Source organism: Sciurus vulgaris (assembly GCF_902686455.1).
Source record: "Sciurus vulgaris genome assembly, chromosome: 2".
Classification (NCBI taxonomy): domain Eukaryota; kingdom Metazoa; phylum Chordata; class Mammalia; order Rodentia; family Sciuridae; genus Sciurus; species Sciurus vulgaris.
In genome coordinates, this window is record NC_136462.1 from 170,928,388 (window position 1) to 170,949,261 (window position 20,874).

Here is a 20,874-nt window from a genome sequence, read left to right on the forward strand (position 1 = left end):
ATACACAGTCCATTATTTTAGCTGAAACATACAGAAGTGTAAAAAGTATCAAATAGAGTTTTGTATTAAAGGATTATTTTTAAAATAATTTTAAAATAGTGTTCCCAGATATTTCTAGTTTTATATAAATTATTTTACAGCCATGGCTCCAAGTTCTTTTCTATGTTCAGTGCCAGAGGGGAGGAGAGAGCTTGAACTAAGCCAGAGATCAAAATATAGCTGTACTTACACCTAAAAAGGAGGCTGGTTAGCAGGGTTAGTTACAACATGCAGAAGAGCAAGGTGAATACAGGTCATTATCATTATCCATAAGAAGTCTTTCAGGGGCTGAAGTTTGCTATTGGATTTGGAGCTGTGGGCAGATAAGTCAAGTGGATGGTCCCATCATGTGTCCAGGTGGACATGTATTCACCTAATGGTCAGACGTGCAGGCAGAAAGAACTTTTCCCTTAGTTTGGGGAACTGCCAAAGTCTAATCAGAATATTGAGGATATTAGATCAAATGAAAAGACTTCAGGCGTAGGATGAGCCAGTAACAGAAACTAAGAGGTGAGTTAGAAACACTGGACTATACTAGGTCAACAAAATTAGACACAGGGAAGTTAGCAACTCAGTGGTGTACCTAAGGTCGGGTTCCTTGAGCATCAGACCGTGAGCCAGTTGTTTGAGTGAAGATAGTTCATTTGGGATATGAGGAAATATTGTTAGAGAACCAGGGAAATGGTGCAAGGAGGTGAAGGCAGCCTACAGAGAACTTCTTATCAAGGTAGTTACAACTGAGGGCTACTGAGGCTTAATCTTGCTGGAAAATTCTGGAAGTATATGCAGATGCAGATTGCATCTCAGAGTTAGTCTACATAGTGGTGAGACAGCTGGGTTACTTATATTTCCAGACTTCTATATGCCTGGTAACTCAAGTCCCCCAGAGAAGAAAAAGTCACAGGTTAAGGTGTTGACAATAGGACAGCTCATGGTTTTGTCCAAGCTGTCTGGAAGATCAGGGACATTCGAATCAACAAGAACTGATTCAGCAAGAACTGTTCTCAGAGAGAACAACTAAATGAAGGAAGGAAAGTAAGTACGATAACTTATCTACCAGGAAAGACCTCCTATACCCAGTGCCCACCACCACCAGTACCCTAACAACATTGGCAGGTAAAATTGTCCACTGGGGAACAGGCAGGTGGTATTAACACCTATTACTGCAGTTCCAACCTTCTTTAAACTGGACCCCGGAGCATTGTCAGGTTTCCTGAAGTCAGCTGTAACAGCCAGGATGCAACTTATAAAAAGCAAAGAGAATATAATCAAGAGTTCAGGGAAGAGACTTGGGTTGGAGCCCAAATGCTGTCATTAGCTACCTTTATTCTTGGAGCATCTCGTTCCTACATTTTTGTTCTTATTTTTTGTGTAAACTGGGAGACATAAAGAGTCAATTTTACTTTCTAAAAGTTTTTGAAAGAAAATAACTGTGAAAATGCAGATATATAAAAACCCTTTGTAAATTATAAAGCACCATGCAAATGTTTCTCATTATGACTAATTTGCATTGCTGGCTGAAAATAGCATAAAGTCCATTGTCTAGATCCATAAACTGACCTAAACAGGAAATGTTTGAACATGACCGCATATTCTTTTTTGAAATTGCTTTGTTTGTATAAATATACGAATTAAAAAAAAAAAAAAAAACTTTAGGTAACCAAAGAAGACCACTGAATTGTCACATTTAGCCTAGAGTTTTACAGCAAAACATGGAAAATATGCATGCAAACAACCTGTGATTAAGGAATGAAGAGTTAATTGATTTGAAAAGGCTCACGTTTTTTATTAACTCAATCATCATAAATATATTTCTGACTTTGAGAATTTCTTATTTTGTGTTACTATTTCAGGTTGAAGAATTTTGAAACCAATGATTTAGCATTTTCTCCTACGGAAAATTTTGGAGATGACAGTGGACTTGCTGCATATGTGGTGAAAGCTATAGACCCATCCATCAGTTGGAAAGATATTGAATGGCTGAGGGGACTGACATCACTGCCCATTGTTGCAAAGGGCATTTTAAGAGGTTTGTTTGTTTCTCAGTTGGAGTCCATACTGACTTTATGATCTTTAGTGGATATGGCCATGATATTTTTTAAAGAAAAAACAAATCAGGAAAAATTATTATGGAAATCAAAAGAAATATTCCAATTTTTAATTCTCTCTTCCGTTGTTAGTGAGTAAATATCTTATATTCTTAGGCAATATTCTGAAACAGAGCTGGTAAGTAGGAAGTTATCTTTTTCAAAGTGTCTGTGATGTCGTTGATTTGTTTTGGAGCCATTACTGAGTCATGGAGCTTGGCAAAATCTTGGTAGAACATTGCAAGTCCACTGCTTTACCTGAAAGCTACAGTAGTTACTCTGGGACCAAAGACGGTCCAGAAGAAGTAATTATGAGAGCCAGACTTTGTTGTTTTAAGAGCCTTTTCTCTTCTTCCTGTGCCACCTCCAAGTACCAATGGCCAGGACTAATTTTATGTGTGGTGAATTTCCTATCATCTCTGTATAGAATGGTGGACAGTAAAATCCTCAATTATCAAGTCACAGGTAATAAGGAAATTGACTCTTACTTCCAAATCCCCAGGAGGTTATGATCACTGTAATGACTTTGGAGTGCCGATATATTCCCCACAAAAAGTTTTCTTATCTTTGAAAATATGTTGCTTTCTTTCCCCCCAACATGGTTATATAGATAGCTAATAAACACTTTTTTAAAAAAGTGAAATGTTTAAGTGGCTCTTGGATGAGAGAGTCTATTAACCTATCTCAGAGGCAAACAAATCAAACCTTGTTCATGAATTTTACTTGAACATGAGTCCTGTGGTCCCTATGTATAACGCTGTAGGCATACTGCTTACTTTGACTATGTCATCTAGGCATGAAGAAAAATTTAAAGTAAAAAATGGACTCAGCGCCCTTGGAGATATGTTTAAACAGGGGTCTGTCTTAATCTTTGCTTTTGAAAAAAAAATATTGTCACAGTGTTTTCTATTGATCATTATCTGAATTCAAAATGTCTGTGGGTTTTATACTTTAGGGATTAAATACTGATTTACATACACCTTTAAACAACAGTTTCACTTACTATATTTGCAACTATCTTGTTCCCCTACTTTCTGTAGCCACACAGCCTTAGGTACTAAAGAACATAAACAGGGAGTTTCCGTGTGATTCATTCATTCATTCATTCTTCTCTTATTCACTTATTCACTCATTCCATGCACATTTATTGTGCTTACTTTGTGCTAAAAGTTTTTGAAGTAATAATTTCAGATACTTGGCCTAAAGAAGACCCTGTTATTATAGGAGATATACATATAAACAAGCATTTTGGGTACAATCAAGTGTTGAAGATATAGTAGGCAGTATAAGGCAGTGGTTTTAAAATGGTTGGACAATTATAAGAGTAGATCAGAAAGATTTCATTTCAGAATGAAGCTATTTGAATTTCACTCTGATAACAGGTCAAGTCTGAAATAGTAGCAGAATAAAGCAGTTATGGGTAAATATTTATATAACACATAAGGCGTTTTAGAAAATGCAGGCTTTAAGGTAGTTGAGAATCACTGAAGCATCTTGATCAAGGAAATCACCTCATCAGATTAGCATCTTAGACAAATCATGTTTTGCACAATTGACCTAATGGGGGAAGTGGCCAGGAAGAACACTCAGAAACTTTTGTTGTCTAGGCAAGAGAAGATTGTCAGGGAAGGGAATGAGAAGATACAATTGAATTAGAAGATTAATATGGTTAATCTCAGAGATGACTTGGAATACCCAGCTTGATATCACTAAAGAAGAATTAATTTTTAATCTAGTCCCCAAATGATCTTAATTAAATAGGGAACGAATAAAAAAAATGAGGTCATTTTATTGAATCCACTTTTCAATTCTGGATTCCCAATTTAAATCATTTTCTACTTTTTGTCCAATAGGATATTATGCAGATCCATTACATTATGTTTACTCTCCTGGGTTTCATTGACAAATACTTTGGCATCTAGAATTTTAATCTGTAACCATTTTGCCCAAGACTATCACCACCACCACTACCATCATTATCACCTCTCTTTTCTTCTCATTTATATAGATTATCTGGCTCATTTTTACATGTTTTCACAATATTTTGCACATAGCAGAGAGCCCAGATGTTTTTTGGGTAAAATACTCAGTGAAAACTCTAAGTCTATATAATTAGAGAACTCAAAAAGCAAGATAAAGAGAACAGGGCATTTGGTATTTGAAAGGAAGTTAGTTATTTATACATGTAAGTTTATATTGTCTAGTTTTTCTGTAATTATTTGTTTCATTTATTTAGCAAACAGCAATCATCTCTATGACAGCGATTGCATTGAATAATGCTCATGTACAATCTGGAGATGGGGAGGGGGATGTGGGTGAGTTCTGGGAAATCCAGTTCTCATGTCACATGGATTGACTGAGAATCGTCCCTTTCCTTTCATTTTCCTTTTACCAGAATGTGTAGATTATGTTTCCAGGAACATGAACTCATGAGCATCTGGAAAGATCTAGATAAAATATCCCATCCTTACCACCATTTTAAGAATTGTGCTTTAGTAGAAGCACAGTGGAATGCAAGATGTAATCTCTTGCTGTGGTTAAACTTGGCCCTTGGAGAACATCAACACAAGCTCAAAACGTGTACTTCAGACAGGATTTGGTCTTCGCCAGAATTCACACTAACAAACAAATGACTCATGAGTAAAGGCGTAACTGTTTTTAGTTTCTTTTTTCTTTTTTAAAAAATGAGGTTATCTCACTGCCACAGTGGCATTTTGCATCTGAGAAATTGTTGTCTAATTAATTCTTTTCACAGTCGGTTTGCTCATTTAAGACACTTCAAAGAATATTCACTCAGTATTTCTCAATTGTGTTCAAAATTGCTGCCCAGTTATCTAGAGTTCCAAGGACTTTAGTGTAAATCTTGAGGACCTATATTTCACTTTGATATGGAAACAGTATATTAATAAGATAGCAAACAGTATGATTATCTATCAATTATTTTATTTCTAAAAGATCAATATGTTTAATGGCAAGAAGGAATGAAAAATCAGTAAACTGATAGAATTAATGAAAATATCAAAAATTCATGAATATTTTGCTAAGTCAGAACATTCTGACCTTCTCATGAAGTCAAAATTGCTTTTCTGTCCAGGTTATAAATAAATTTAAATGTAAAAGATTGATTTCATAAGCAGCTAATGAAAAGAGCTTATATCCATTAATGAATTATTCTTACCATTTTTGCTTCTCTACAAGCTCATGCTTCTATCCTCTGAGCAAATCTTTCTGTCATTTGTCCTTGTAGTCCTATCACTGCCTGGAGAACATGGAAACCCACTTGAAAGAATGGAAAACACTAATCTGTTTCTTAAGTAAAATTTACTTTAAATGCAAGGTCCTTTATAATCATCCTCCTGACTAGGATGAAACTTCATTGCTATAAACAGAACTCAACTAGACTTTCTCAAAACATTCAGCATATGAATCTTCCTCTACCTACTCATCATCTTAGTTTATATTCCTTGCATGACCAGATGAAAATAATGATAATATTTCATATTTATCTGAGTACTTGACATGTATCAGGCACTATCCAGACACTCAATTTATTTCATAAACTGGTCTGATGATTGAAAAATCCACACAACAGTCATTTCCTTTTTGACAAAAGGTGCCAAAAACATACATTGGAGACAAGACAACATCTATAACAAGTGATTCCTGGAAAATTGGATATTCATATGTAGAAAAATAAAACTAGATTCCTATCTTTCATCCTGTACAGGTGCCTCAAAATGGATCAAAGACAGAAGTGTAAGACCAGAAATTTTGCAACCTTTAGAAGAAAAAATAGGGGAAACACTTCAACATATATATGTAGGCAAAAATCTCTGACTAGTACTCTTATAATCTAGTAAATAAGAGAAAGAATCAATAAATGGCATGTCATCAAGTTAAGAAGCTCTGCAAAGTGAAGGAAAGAATTAGCAGTGAAGAGGCAACATAAGGAATGGGAGAAAATCTCCACCAGTTATCCTTCCAAAAGAGGAATAATGTCTGGAACACAAGAGGAAGTAAAAAACAAAAACAAAAACAAAAAGAAACAAACATTAAAAAAACAAATACTAAATCAATAAACGGGCAAATGAATCGAACAGACCCTAAAATGTACTAATGGTCAATAATTATATGAAAAACTTTCAACATCTTTAGCCATGAGGGAAATGCAAATAAAAATTGTACTGAGATTCCATCTCCCTCAGAATGACAAATATCAAAATTGTAAATAGCAATAAATGTTGATGTTGATATGGGGGAAAAGGGAATTCTGTTGCTATAATGTAAATCAGTGCAGCCACTCTGCAAATCAGTATGGAGGTTCCTCAGAAAGTTAAAAATAGAAGTGCCATATGATTCAGCTATACTGCTCCTTGATACCTGTCCAAAAGAATTACAGTCAGGATACTTTTGAGAGACAGTCGTATCCATGTTTATTACAGCACAATGCACAATAGCCAAGTTATAGAATAGGCCTAGGTGTCTGTAAACAGATGAATGGGTGAAGAAAATGTAGTATATGTACACAATGGACTTTAATTCAGCCATAAAGAAGAATGAAATTATGCATTTGTAGGAAAATGGATGGAATTGGAAATCATACTTTTGAGAAAAATAAGTCAGACTTAGATTTTTCTCTTATGTGGAAGCCAGAGAGGAAAAAAAGGGGTAAAGGGATGCAATTAGAAGGAAAACCTTAAAGTAGAGGAAAGGGATATTGAGAAGGGAGGACAGAATGGTGGGAGAAGTACTAGTAGTAAACTTGACAAATTATGTTTTTCTGTATAGAAAAATATGGTAAAATGAATCCCACCATTCTATGTAATTAATATGCTCTGATTAAAAAATGAATGGTCCAATGACTTAGGCTAAGAAGTTAATCACTTCTTCATTCTGCATGAGATCAGTTTATCAATAATTTCAACAGTGACTGACATTGAATATATATGCTTAATTTGTGGGGTTTACATAATAACAATTCACATACTTTGGTTTTGGGTATTTTTAAATATATAACTTTTCTATTTGGTATCATGCATACATCTTTCAGAACATAATTTTATGTTGCTTGTTAGTGTTACTTATGACTGTATCTAGACCTTAAAATAAATGACCTACTGTGTCTCATTATTAGGACAGGTGAGGTCATGTAAACATCAGTTGTCCAGTATAGTAGTCACTAGGCACATGAGGTTATTTAAGTTAATCATAATTAAATGAATGTTAAATTCTAGTTGCTTAGTCACTCTGCCACATTTCAATTACTCAGTGACTATTCGTTGCAGGTGGTTACTACATAGAAATGAACAGATGAAGAATAATTTCATTTTCACAGTGAATTCAATTGGACAGCAGTGCATTAAGGCCATACCATTAGAGAACCATTTTTTAAAAATACATTTTAAATGATAGTGCATTGGGTTTCTGATTGAAAATGAAGGACTAAATACATAGGCACCTTCTAATCAAACATAAGACCTCACTGACCATTGATAGATGTAAATCAATGACAGCAAAGCAAAAGAGATGAAGAACATAAATAGCCAAAATTTTTCAAGAAATTTATGAAAAAAAAAAAGGAAGAATTTTGATGAAGGAAAATAGAAAACTATAGCTCAAGATAGGCTTTCTGGGAATGTAGAGGAGACTGGGAAAATTATGTAATGGAATGTAGGAAAGGCTGTTGTCTGCAAGTGTCACAGAAGAAGAGAAGTAGAGACGGAAAGCCAGGGGACTGGCTGAAGCTGATGAAGCTACCATATCAGCCGGCAATCCTGTTCCCTTCCATCAATCTCCTGTAACAGTGGGCAGCTATTCACCTCTCAGTAAGAAATAGCATGACCCTTTCCCAATAAATGAATAAATGGCTGGGCTACACACAGCTGTGTGGCACTTACAGTATGACATGGTGATGTCTTCAGTCTGACACTTGAGGAGCTCATGGCCCAACAGCCTCTGAGTTGACTTTTCTTACCCTTTCCCATGTGGAGCTCCAAGAAGGAATTTCCACTCCTAGCAGGGAAGAATTGATTTACCAAACATCCCTGGAATCCTATACCAGCTCCTCAATCTTTGTTCCCTAATGTAAATGGAAAACTTTGCATCACAAGACAGGTCTCGGAAACACCAAAAACATAAAGACCATAATAAAAGTATAGAAAATCTGATCCTAGAGAAAAGAGGTAAAATAAGAAGAAGAAATGATGGACTCAGAAAAGTTGAAAATACATTATAGCCATATAAGAAGAGTTAGCTATGAAAATGAAATTAGAAAAAAAAAAAAAAAACAAAAAAACTCCCAATGATTAAAACCACGACTTGCCAGTTTTTACATAGGAAAATTAAAGTATAAAAAAGAGCTCTAGATTAAAAATGTGACTTTAGAAATTAAAAATGGAATGATTGAATGGTTCAATAATAGTCAATTGCATTTTCCAAAATGTAAAGCAACAATAAGATAAATTTTAAAAAAATGTGATTCAATGAATGAGATACATGAGAACCTCTTTAAAATATCTGCTATCTGATTAGTAGGGATTTTACATAGAAAGACATAGAAAGAGGCAGGAAGAATCGCTAGGCAGACAATTTCTGAATACTGGTGACAAAACTTATTAGACTGAGAAAACAATTTTACCTTATCCCTTTCTTTATGAAATGTCATATAAATGAAAATGAAGAGACATTTATATAAAACAGTTTACTTACAGAGGAATGCAAGTCAGACTGGCATCCACCTTCAGGTCAGGCATGGGTACGAGAACACAATGAAGTGATGTCTGAAAGGGGCTGGGGAAAATGATTTCTCAAGCTAGAGTGTGATACCTAGCCCAATTATCCTTCAGATGCAAGTGAAGATATTCAAGGGCTGGTTTAGTTTACTTCTCATGGAACCTTTTTAGATGATTGCTAAGGAATGTACCACAAACAAATGAAAACATGGACTGAATGAGGGCATACAGCAGACTACAAGATATTCAATCCTAATAGAATAGGAGCAATCACAGAGGATGAAGATAGATAACAGGGCCTCAAAATTACAAGAGCAGAATACAGCAAGAAGGTAGAGGGCTCTAGGCAGTTGCCTTTAGGGGAAAATAAGATGACTGAAGTGGTTTAGATAGAATAACTGGAAATTCTGAAGAACTGAGGATATACTGAATTTTCATCATAAATGGATAAAAAGACTGGGATGCTGCAGCCTCTAAACCCAAACCTGTTAAATCCTAGTTTCCATAGGATGGCTGTTTTGCTTTTTCCAGGTGATGATGCCAGGAAGGCAGTTAAGCATGGTCTGGATGGGATCTTGGTGTCCAATCATGGTGCTCGACAACTTGATGGAGTGCCAGCTACTGTGAGTTTCTATAAGTGCTGAGATTTTGCTTTGGTTTCCATTTCCATCTCATTTTTTAAAAAATTTTTTTTCTTAGTTGTAGGTGGACACAATACCTTTGTTTTATTTATTTATTTTTATGTGGTGCTGGGAATAGAACCTAGTGCCTCACATGTGCTAGGCAAGTGTGCTACCCCTGAGCTACAACCCCACCCCCTCCATCTCAGTTTTGACTCTCTGTGTGTCTGCTTATTCTGTGTGCAAGTTTTTGTCATCACACAAGGTGAATCATGTGACTACGTGAGATTGCAGATTTTCAGTGTCATGGAACTACTTAAATCAACTAATAGGAGTATTTTTAATCAGTCCAGTATATTTATTTATAAATTTATAAGTCTTTGTTAAGTAATAAGGCATTTGTGAGCAGGGGTTGTTCTTGTAAACATAGGCACTTCAGTAGGTATAATAAAGGGGATTAAATATTAAGCAATGAGAGTCCAAAAAACATCAACTAATAGACAATTGTGGGAATTATAAAAAAACTTTGGTGGAGTTTGAGATCATGGGTTCAATTGTGACAAGAGAGGTACGTTGGAATTTTCTGTGGAGCTGGGAATGGAATTTTAAAAATTTGTTTATGATTTTTGTGGTGCTGGGGCTTGAACCCAGGGCCTGGTGTATGGTAGGCCAGCACTGTACCACCAAGCTCCATCTGCAGCCCCTAGAAGTGGGAGTTGAAGTGGGTGTAGAAATAAAGTAAGGAGTAGGGGAAAGGTATAGACATCCTATGGCCCAGGTGAGCAGAAATCAGCAGCAAACAGGCTACTCTGTGGAGCTGTGAACTGTCTTGGCTGTACATTTTTATCACCTGGAGAACTTTGATAATCATGATATCCAGGCTGCCCTGCAGATCCATTCATCAGAATATCATGTCAAGGGGAGGCACATAGTCACCAGTACTTTTGAAAACTATCCAGGAGATTTCATTGTGAATCTAGACAAATCAGAGTCTAGAATCTAGATATAAAAATGAACTAAACTGACCTGTAAGTTGTGGTAATGAATTAGATCTATAACAAAGAACAGTTAGCCCCAAGGAGACCCAAAGCCAAAGATACCAACAATAGACTTTAGTGCAGATTTTGGGATCAAAGATTGGGGAATGGGAACTGGATCAAAAATCATGGAGACTGTTTTAGTCAGCTTTTTTACCATGGTGACCAAAAAACCTGAGAAAAATAGTTAGCAAAAGAAAAAATTTATTTGGGGGCTCATGGTTCCAAAGGCCTCAGTCCACAGACAGCCCACTCTATGTCTCTCCACCTGAGGTGAATCAGAACATAATGGAGGAAGAGTACGTCAGAGAACATCAGCTCAGGACATGACAACAGAAAGCAGGAAGAGTTCTTGCACAACAGAACAAAATATAAACCCCAAAGGCACACCCCAGTGATCTACCTATTCCAACCACACCCTGCCTTCCTCGGTTACCACCCAGTTAATCCATTCAACTAAGTAAATGTTCTGATTATGTTAAGGCACTCATAACCTGATCATTTCACCTCCAAATTTTCTTGCATTTTCTAACACATGAACTTTTGGAAGACGCCTCATATCTAAACCATGAAACAGATAGATATCTTGGGATAGATTTCATGGATCCATGATCCAGAATGGAGATCAGAAATTCTGAACAGGGTGCTAAAATGTTGTTTCCTTATATGCCATCCACTTGCATGGAGTTTGCTAAGATTCCTGTAGATGAGGCAATCATGGTGCAAGTATCTTTCAGCTCTGCCCTGTCCTTAGGTGAACCTCCATCTTTGGAACTGTAAGCTTTACTGTGGAATGGGATACACTTGTGGAATATCAAGTAGTCCATTCTATTTGCAGTGTCTGGTGGGAATGAGGGAGTCCTGAGAAATATGCCTGCCTGGATAGACAGAGGAGGAGTTTCTTGAATACCATGAATCATCAGATGTACAACAGAAGAGACTTGGTTTAGTAGCAGTGAGTCTTATAAATTCGATTTTGGCATGAATAACAATTAGGTGACCTTAATAAATATCATAGCCAATGGAAGAGAAAAGAAGAACCTGAACTGCTGAGGGGACTTCTGCTCTGAATCCAGGTTTCCTTATCATTTGAAGTTAGACTTTAATTAGATAATTTTTGTTGCCTTTGAACTGTAATGTATTATAATTTGATTTATCATAGGTGAAACAAACTAGTATCATATAGCAAACATTTTTAAAAATGTTTACTAAATTATGTAGATGGTCTTTTAGACCACGACATTTCTCTACACTGAATCAACACATACCTTGTCCTCTCTTTTACTAGATCATTCAGTCATAGTTCTTACACCAATGGCTATAATTGGGATTGACCAGTGGAATTTATTTAAACAACTGAAGAATGGTGGACTGAGACAGACAACATTACCCTATGTACATGTACGATTACACGAATGGTATGAAACTACATTGTGCACAACCATAGAAACAAAGGATGTACCCCATTTGTGTACAATGAATCAAAATGCAGTCTGTAAAAAATAAAAAAAAATTTTTTAAAAAGATGCAAAAAACAATTGAAAATAGAGTAGAAGAAATAATTTAGCCCAGTAGATTATCGTTTCATTGAACAAGCAGGTCAATTTCGCTACATCCATAGATGAGTCTTGAGAGACGAAGGGCAGAGTAGATGTGAGCTGGGGATTATTGGGTGTGCTTATGGCACTCTTGGCTCTTCCTACAGCACTAGTGATTGCAGCCAACCAAGTCTGTACACTGCAGGATTATACCAAGATTTAGAATCCTAAACCTGGAAGTGTTCAGCCTTTTCCAAGTCAACTCTACTCATAGAGACACATCTTTTTAGGTGATATTAAATATTGCCTGCAGGTAAATAGAGGTGGAAAGGGAAGCCCTCCTCTGAGCAGGGTGGAGAAGTTGGTCAGAGCTCAAGGCTTTTTCTCAGATTTATGCCTTACATGAGTAAGGCATAAATGAAGACATAGACTCAGTGTGCGGGCCAAATTAAGTTTGTTTTCTAAAAATAAAATATAAATCTACTGAAATCAAATCTAACTAGATCATAAGGGGAAAAATATCTAAATGGTGTGGTTTATTTTCCTCTGGCTGAGGGGATATGGAAACTTATCTAAAGGGCTTTTTGAGTTGTGGTCTCTGAGACTGTTTTTAAAAAAACAATGACCCTCCCTTCGCATGCTGTGCGCATGAGACGAGATACTTGCTTGAGCTTTGCCTCCTAATTTAGAGCAAATTTAAGGCCCATGATGATGAGAGAAATGTGAGAGAGGACTCCATTTATGGCAAATTGGGGTTTTCCCTCACTGTGTGGATTTTGAGGTTGAGTGGCAAAGACCCTTGAAGGAGGCTGTGGTGTCGAGCTTTTCAACAGATGAGCACAAGGGCTCGTGGTCCGGGAGATTGGATTACATCATAAATCAGAAGAGGAGTAGCATGACGACATGGGAGGAACACTGAAATGGGAGTCTTGGGCTTAATTAAGTCTTTGTGTTGCCAATCCTTTGGGATGAGAGATGGAGAAATAGGCTCCTTTTATGCCTGATGTTCTACTGTGTGGCTGAGTAACAATCACAGGGTTCCTTTGGATGGAGAAATACTTATCACTAGGAGTCCTAGGCTAGGAATTTAACTTCAGTTCATCTTAACACTTTGCTTCTGAGAATTGCTTCCAGATCTCTGCTATTCCCAAAAGGATTAAAAAATAAGTCAATAAAAATAAAAAAGAGTTGATTGAATCTGACATAACTTTCCTATGTACACATATGAATATACCACAGCAAATCTCATCATTGTGTATATCTACAGGAAATTAATTAAAAAATGACTATAGGTAAAAGGCAGAAAGATCAATAAAAAGGAGCAGAGGGTAGGGGGAGAAAAGGGGAAGGAGATATACTGGGGTCTGAATTAAAATAAGATATAATCCATGCTTGAATAATTATGTCAAAATGGATTCTACTGTAATGGATAACTAAAAAAAATCAATACAAGAAAGTAAAAGATTAAAAAAAAAAATAGTTTGTTTTAAGGTCTTTATCATCATAGTAATAATGTGGCCCAGCTTGGCCTTCGAAGCCATTTGAGAATAATATGATAGAATCAGATTGTTTTCTAAAATCTTAAATGTGGGTCTAAAGACAGATTGTCTGGTATGTTTGAATCCTGAGAGCATTTCTTTTTCAGTTTTCATTTTGTTTTAATGCTAACTGGATCCAAATTCTCTCAAATTTACAAACATGACATTCTTTTCCACTGAAAATTCTCACTTGCAAATCATTTTCAGTATAAGTATTTGGGTTGTTAAGTTGGTGTCTTTTAAATTGAGTCATTGGGCATATTCGGTGAGATTTGAAATTTTATATTTTTCTTTTATAACGGGGTCCATGGGGCTGGGAGTATAGCTCAGTGGTAGGGCAGTTGTCTAGTATAGAAGCACAAAAAAATAAATAAAATTAAAATGCAAAAAGGTCCATGTAATTTCATCCTTGAGTAACACTTGACATCATCAGTTGGCTTCTGCTGTGTAACAAACCATTCTGAAATTTACTGGCTAAAAAACAATAGCCATTTATTCATTGCACAATTTTGTGGGTTGGCAATTTGGACTGAGATCTTCTGGGGAGTGGAGTTCTGTTTCTGTCTGGGCTGACTCATCTATGCCTGTGGTCAGTTGTGGAGTCTATTAGGACAGGCTGGTGTAGGATGAGCTCAGTAGGGATGGCTCTGCTTGCCACATCTTGCAGTACTCTAGTGGGCTTATTCTCAGGAGGTGGCAGATTAAAGACCTAGGCTTAGAACAAATCAGTTCTCTTAAGATCTAGCTTTAGAACTGAATGCCAACTTTTCTCATCTTCTATTGGTGAGAGCAGGTCAGTTCAGATCTCCCTGCTCCTGCACCCTTGCATGGTAATCCTGCAAGAAATGAAGACAGAGAGGGAAATCATGGCTACCATTTTTGCATTTTGCAAACAATAAGCCAAACCTTGTGGATCAGTGCTTTTCTAAGTGTGCTTAGTAGGAACCCCAGATCTGCCCAGTAAAGTGTGATGGCTAGGGTCAGGTAAAGAATAAAGGGAGGATTTATGGGCATTGACTTGCACTTGGTCTCCTTTGCTTTTAATTACATCAGGTCTGGTTTTATCTGATTTTTCTTATGTTCAACTGCTTTGCTAAAGTGTTAGAAGTTGAAAGAATAGCAATGGATATTAGAAGTCAGAAGAATAACAAAGGATGCTATATTGATGTGAACCGAAAAGAAGGATATTTAAAACAGGGACTTGAAATAATGGGTTTGTCTACTATATTTATTTATTCAACCTGTCCTGATTAGAATTATTTTGTATAATCTATATCTCATAAAACTGCAGCTACTGAAAGGAAAAAGGGAGAATGGAGATGCTCAGCAATGATCAGAACATTCTTGTCCATAGACACATGAAGACAAATGTAGGCTCTGTTTTGTAACCCAGGATTCACATTTTAAGTATCTTTATTAGTTTACTTTTAGGCCATGGTAGGCATTGGAAATAACCTAAACAGACTTGATTTGTGTGACTTTGAAAATGTGTATTGAACCCAAGCTAGCTAATATTTTTCTTTGGTTCTGGTTTCAAATGGGGAAATATGCTTAATTATGGCTTGCATCATGGCCTGGAAATTGTAGCATTTATATGTTGATGTAACTTGCTTAATGTAAAAGGAGGACTATGTATAGGTAAGGGGACGTATGTAAATGGATCCAAAGCATGTTTGGCAAGGCAGCAAAACCAAAGGAAAAGGGGAAAATCACATTACCTGCCAAACATTTAAGGGCCATATGCCAAGTGTTGCCTCCGCTTCCTCCAACACTGTAGCCGTGTTTGGTTTTCATCCTTTTACATAAAAATCTACTTGAGTTTAGCCTCAAAATTTTAGGGGAGAAGTAGGGAAGGTTTTAGTGATTTCAGCACAATTATTTCTGGAAAATATACACTTGAGTGTCTGGTAGCTTCTACAGCATGCATTTTAAATGGAGTCTGGGCTTCATTTTAGATGTCAACAGTTGGGGATGAATGTGAATAATTTTAGATTTTCACCCATAGGAATTGTTTCAATTTTCAAAAGCAAAGATCCTCATCATATTAGCTAATTGTATCAGTTAGATACTGCCACATGATGCTATAAAATAAAAGATCCCTTACTTAGTGATTTACATTTACAGTCATTTATTTCCTGGAAGCTTTGTGTTAACAGGCATTTATGGATCTAGGCCTGGTAGCTGGCTGTGATCCAAGTTTCAGGTCCAGCTTGGCTTGGTTGGGATAGCTTTGCTTCCTGAATATGTTCTCCTGGGTTCCAAGCTAAGTGGGGAATATCACCTAGGGGGTGCTCTTCTTAGGACAAATGGCCAAGGTACAAGAGTGAGTCAAAATGCATGAGGTTACTTAAGCCTATGCCCAGAAATGGCCCTTTGCCATCTCTGCTCACATGTAATTGGCCAGAGTAGGTGGGATGGCCAAGGCCAAAATCAAGGAGTGGGCAAGTGCATTCTGTTTCTTTTAGTAGGATAAAATGAAGTTGCCTTGGAAAGGAAGTAGATTCTGCGAAGTATGAGGATAAGTATGAGGATAACCCACCAGATCGATCTCTATGAAGATTTTGCATTCTCTAGTGCTAATCTGAGCCCATCCTCAATTGTCAACCAAGACAGGGATTTTCAAGTTGCATGTGGTTTTTATTTCTCTAAAAACAAGGAAGATATTTTTGAGAAGGTTTTTTATGTTTCTAAATGCAAAACATGTTAGACAAGGAAATCAAGACTAAATTTTTCATTGCTTGCCAATTTGCATTTTTATACATCACTGCTTGCACTATCATCTGAGTGTGAATTTCATCTGATTTGTAATAATTTGTCAACAAGATACTTTTTTTTTTTTCTTTTTTGGGTACTGGGGATTGAATGAACCCAGGAGCACTTTATCACTGAGCTACAACCCCAGCCCTTTTTATTTTTTTATTTTGAGATAGGGTCTCACTAAGTTGCTGAGACTGACCTCAAACTTTAATCTTCCTGTCTCAGTCCTCCAGGTTCCTGGATTACAGGTATGTGTCACTGTACCTGTCAATTCAATTTTTTTTTTTTTTTTTAAAGAAAAGCTTACATAAAAGATCAAATTGCTTCAAAATTATGTTTATAAATTTTTTGATCAGAACCCTTTAATTTGAATATCAGGAGCAGAAAAACAAACCAACATTGGACTTTTGAAGAAAAATAAGCTACTCAATTTCAAATTTGCTCATTTTTGTTTGCTTGTTTCAGTTACTAACATTTGTACTTCTTTCTATTCAAGGGAAAATATCTTTATTGTTCATCCAAACCTACCTAGTTTCTTTCTCTCTAAGTCTTTAGTTGGGTGGGTTGGTGGTCCTCAGAAGTGGAATTGAATAAAAATTCAACATTAACAGTGTGACATTATTGACCTTATCTCTCCACAGATTGACGTTCTGCCGGAGATTGTGGAGGCTGTAGAGGGGAAGGTGGAAGTCTTCCTGGATGGGGGTGTCAGGAAAGGCACTGATGTTCTAAAAGCTCTGGCCCTCGGTGCCAAGGCTGTGTTTGTGGGGAGACCCATCATATGGGGCTTGGCCTTCCAGGTAATTAAACAAAGACATAAATATATAAGGCAAGATGAATAGATAGTGATATAAGTGAACTTTTAAAGAAAAGTAAACTATTCGACTTCAAAATAGCTTTTTTTTTTTTTTTTTTTTCAGTTAGTGAAACCAGTGCAACTGATTTACCCAAAAGTTCTGTATCTTTTACTTGTGTAGGGGGAGAAAGGAGTCCAAGATGTCCTTGAGATACTAAAGGAAGAATTTCGGTTAGCCATGGCTCTGAGTGGTAAGGTGCTCATTCTCATCGACAATTTTCTTTTCTTCTGTGGTCTTTAAGTCAGACTCCTTGTTAGAGAGAAGTCAATTTGAGCAGGAAGAAAATGGAATCGTTGGTGCAATTAAATTTGAAGTTGACTTTTTATTTTCAGTTCCAGTGCAGAGCACTCTGAAGTGAAGAATTCTGCAGTGTACAATTAGATTCCATCTCTGACAGTTTTACTAGGGTTACTTTGGGGGGTAGGTGCTACCTCATGCTCTTTCTCATTTCAAAACGTAAGAATACATAAATCTCACTGACCTGTCCACCCTTCCTGTTGCCTATCCAAGTGGCAGGTCAAACTCTCAAAACTAAGTCGCTAACTTTCTCCATTAGATCTGTTCCACCTGTAGTCTCTCTAGTCTCAGTCTCATACCTTATGTGTTAGTCAGTTTTCTGTTGCTGTGACAAAACACCTGAGATAAAAAACTTACAAGGAGGAAAGATTTATCAGGGCTCATGGTTTGAGAGCTGTAAATCCAAGGTTGCTTGATCCCATTGCTTTGAGTGTGTGGTAAAACACAACATATGGTGGAAACGCCTTGGGAGGTAACCTCTTCACCTCATGGAAGCTGGGAAGCAGAGAGAGAGAGAGAGAGAGAGAGAGAGACAGAGACAGAGAGACAGAGAGAGAGAGAGAGATTGGAAGGAGCAGGGATCCTGATATCCCCTTTGAAGATACGCCCTAAATGACCTGACCTTTCACTGCCTCCTCAATAGCACCACAGCCTGGAGACCAAACCTTTAACATATGAACCTTTGGGGGATATTTAAGACCCAACGGTAGCACCACATTTTAAGTTGCTCACGTCAAAACTTGTGGGTCATTCCTGAGTCTTCATTCTGTTCTCATGCCCTTACCTCCACAGGGCTCTATCTTCAGAATATGACCAGGATCTGCCTTCACTCATCACCTCCACTGCCAGAGCCATCATTGTCTCTCTTCCTGTGGATATTGCTGGTCTGCCTCTCTATCTGACCTCCCTTCTGATGTTCTGTTTTGATCATAGCAGTTGAATGATCACTTCAAATTCAGATCATTTAATTCCAATCACACTGATATTCTGATCAGAACCCTGCAGGAGCTCTTGGCTTCTCAGAGCAGATGCCGAAGTCCTTTCCGTGTTGACAAGGCCTTCTGGGGTGTGAAGCCTGTTCCCTTTGGGATCCCAGCTTCCTCTATGGTCTCCCTTGCTTATTCCACCTGGACCACACTTGTGCCCCTGTTGTGGTTTGAATGTATCAGGCATGTTTTGGCCTAGGAATTTTGCATTGCCTGTTCCCTCCTCCTGGATGATTTGCCTCAGATATCTCTATGAATAACTTCCTCAGGTACTTCAAAGTTTCACATAAAAATCATCCTTTTTTTCAAAAAGGCCCACCTTGACTGCTCTATTTAAAATAACAATCCATTCTCCATCAACTTCCAGTTTTCTCTCCCAGTGGTCTTCTTTGGCTGCTTTTCTTTAGCATCTATCACTGTCTATATATAATTTTTCATATAATTTACATGCCCTCTCAGACATAAGAAGTGTTAAGCAGGGCTCTTGGTTGCCTTCACTGTAGTATTTCAATGGCTACTGAAGTGGTTGGCACATAAATAATAAATATTTGATGAAAGAATGGATAAATAAATGCCATTATGATTAGTGACTGTTACAAATCTGGCACAGAATGGACCTCTCGCTGCAAAGAATGACCTTGAATAAATCATCAACTACCCCAGTTTTAAAGGTAAACAGGGATTCATTTTTTTGTGACCCAAAGAAATGATCCAGATTGCCCAGGTAGATAGAACTCCTGAGATAAACTGACTACTCACTACTGTCTTGAGCCTGTCAGACAGAGCCTCCCCAAGAAGAAGACCATCCCATGAATCCTCACTTTGCATTTTAATTTGGTACAGACATATCCTAAAAGAGAGCTTTCAGCCACTGGCTCTCTATTAAATGTGGCAGAAAGAATACACTCTTTGTGTTAATAAAAATATGTGCCAGTCATTTTGTGTTAAGGACTGTTTAGGTAATAAAAATGGTCTCATGCCACATAAGATTTGGCAAGCCTACCTTGAATCATAAACCTTACATTTGTCAAGTTTTACATTCCTTGGGAAAACGATTACCTGCCTGATTATTATTGCATTCATTCCATATTAAATGTATGCATTATTTTTTTCAGGGTGCCAGAATGTGAAAGTCATCGACAAGACATTGGTGAGGAAAAATCCTTTGGCTGTTTCCAAGATCTGACAGTGCACAATATTTTCCCATCTGTATTATTTTTTTTCAGCATGTATTACTTGACAAAGAGACACTGTGCAGAGGGTGACCACAGTCTGTAATTCCCCACTTCGATACAAAGGGTGTCGTTCTTCTCTAACAAAATAGCAATCCCTTTTAGTTCATTGCTTTTGACTTTTCAATGGGTGTCATAGGAACTTTTTAGAAAGAAATGGACTTGCATCCTGGAAATATATTAACTGTTAAAAAGAAAACATTGAAAATGTGTTTAGACAACGTCATCCCCTGGCAGGCTAAAGTGCTGGAAAACAAAAGATATCCTTTGGTAAAATTGGAGGTAGCTAACAGAGAGGTAAAAAGATAATGTTCTCACTGTGTATTAACCTGCATTGTGTTTGGATACCCTTAAAATCATGGATCTTAAATTGTATGCTCAGATTTGAGATATTGGAAATGCCTGGAGAAATGTGAGATTCCGAATTACAACCCAGAGGAGATAGTACTGGGAATTGGAATGGGTGATGGTAATTTGTGATTTTTCTAGATAGTTTTACTTTCTAACACCCCTGAGCCAAGCTGCTGCCTTGAAGGTAGATGTCCATTCTCATTGTTACTGTTTGAGCAGATCTGAATTTATGGTGTATATTGCTTTCTAATCATAAATAAATAATTTTAAAAAGGATGTGTCCAGTTTATTTTTAACAATATGGAATTCAACCAGTTAGTCTCAGAATCTTTTTTTTTTTTTTTTTTTTTTTTGTGATACTGGGGATCAAACCCAGAGCTTTGTGCTTGCAAGGCAAGCACTCTACCCACTGAGCTATCTCCCCAACCCTCTGAAACTTAATTATCTCCCTATTCCTCTGATCCATACCCATTAATTCCTCTATTTCTCATATATCCTTTGCTTTACTTGTTTACTTTTTGCCCATTCATGGTTATATTTGGGGATTGCCACATCATTTATGGGGCCAGTTCAAAAGAAGTTATGAATCTCTTGCTCAGAAAGAAGGGAAAAAACCTTTCCATTTCTGCACCGTTTTCTCTTAGTTGATCTTGGTGTCTTTTATTTATTTTTTATTTTTTATTTTTTATTGTAAACAAATGGGATACATGTTGTTTCTGTTTTTACATGGAGTAACAGCATACCATTTGCATATTCATACATTTACATAGAGTAATGATGTTTGATTCATTCTGTTATTTTTTT

The 20,874-nt window shown here is 36.9% G+C and overlaps 1 protein-coding gene across 1 annotated transcript in view; it reads left to right on the plus strand.

The window, feature by feature from the left end:
- Positions 1–20,346, plus strand: part of HAO1 (hydroxyacid oxidase 1) — a 55,048-nt gene extending 34,702 nt beyond the window's left edge. Inside the window, exons 4-8 of the mRNA XM_079126629.1 lie at positions 1,893–2,068; positions 9,389–9,480; positions 16,989–17,147; positions 17,325–17,394; positions 19,603–20,346. Coding sequence (XP_078982755.1) covers positions 1,893–2,068; positions 9,389–9,480; positions 16,989–17,147; positions 17,325–17,394; positions 19,603–19,673 — 568 coding nt within the window. The 3' untranslated portion in view covers positions 19,674–20,346. The remainder of the gene's footprint in view (positions 1–1,892; positions 2,069–9,388; positions 9,481–16,988; positions 17,148–17,324; positions 17,395–19,602) is intronic.
- Positions 20,347–20,874: the final 528 nt, after the last annotated feature.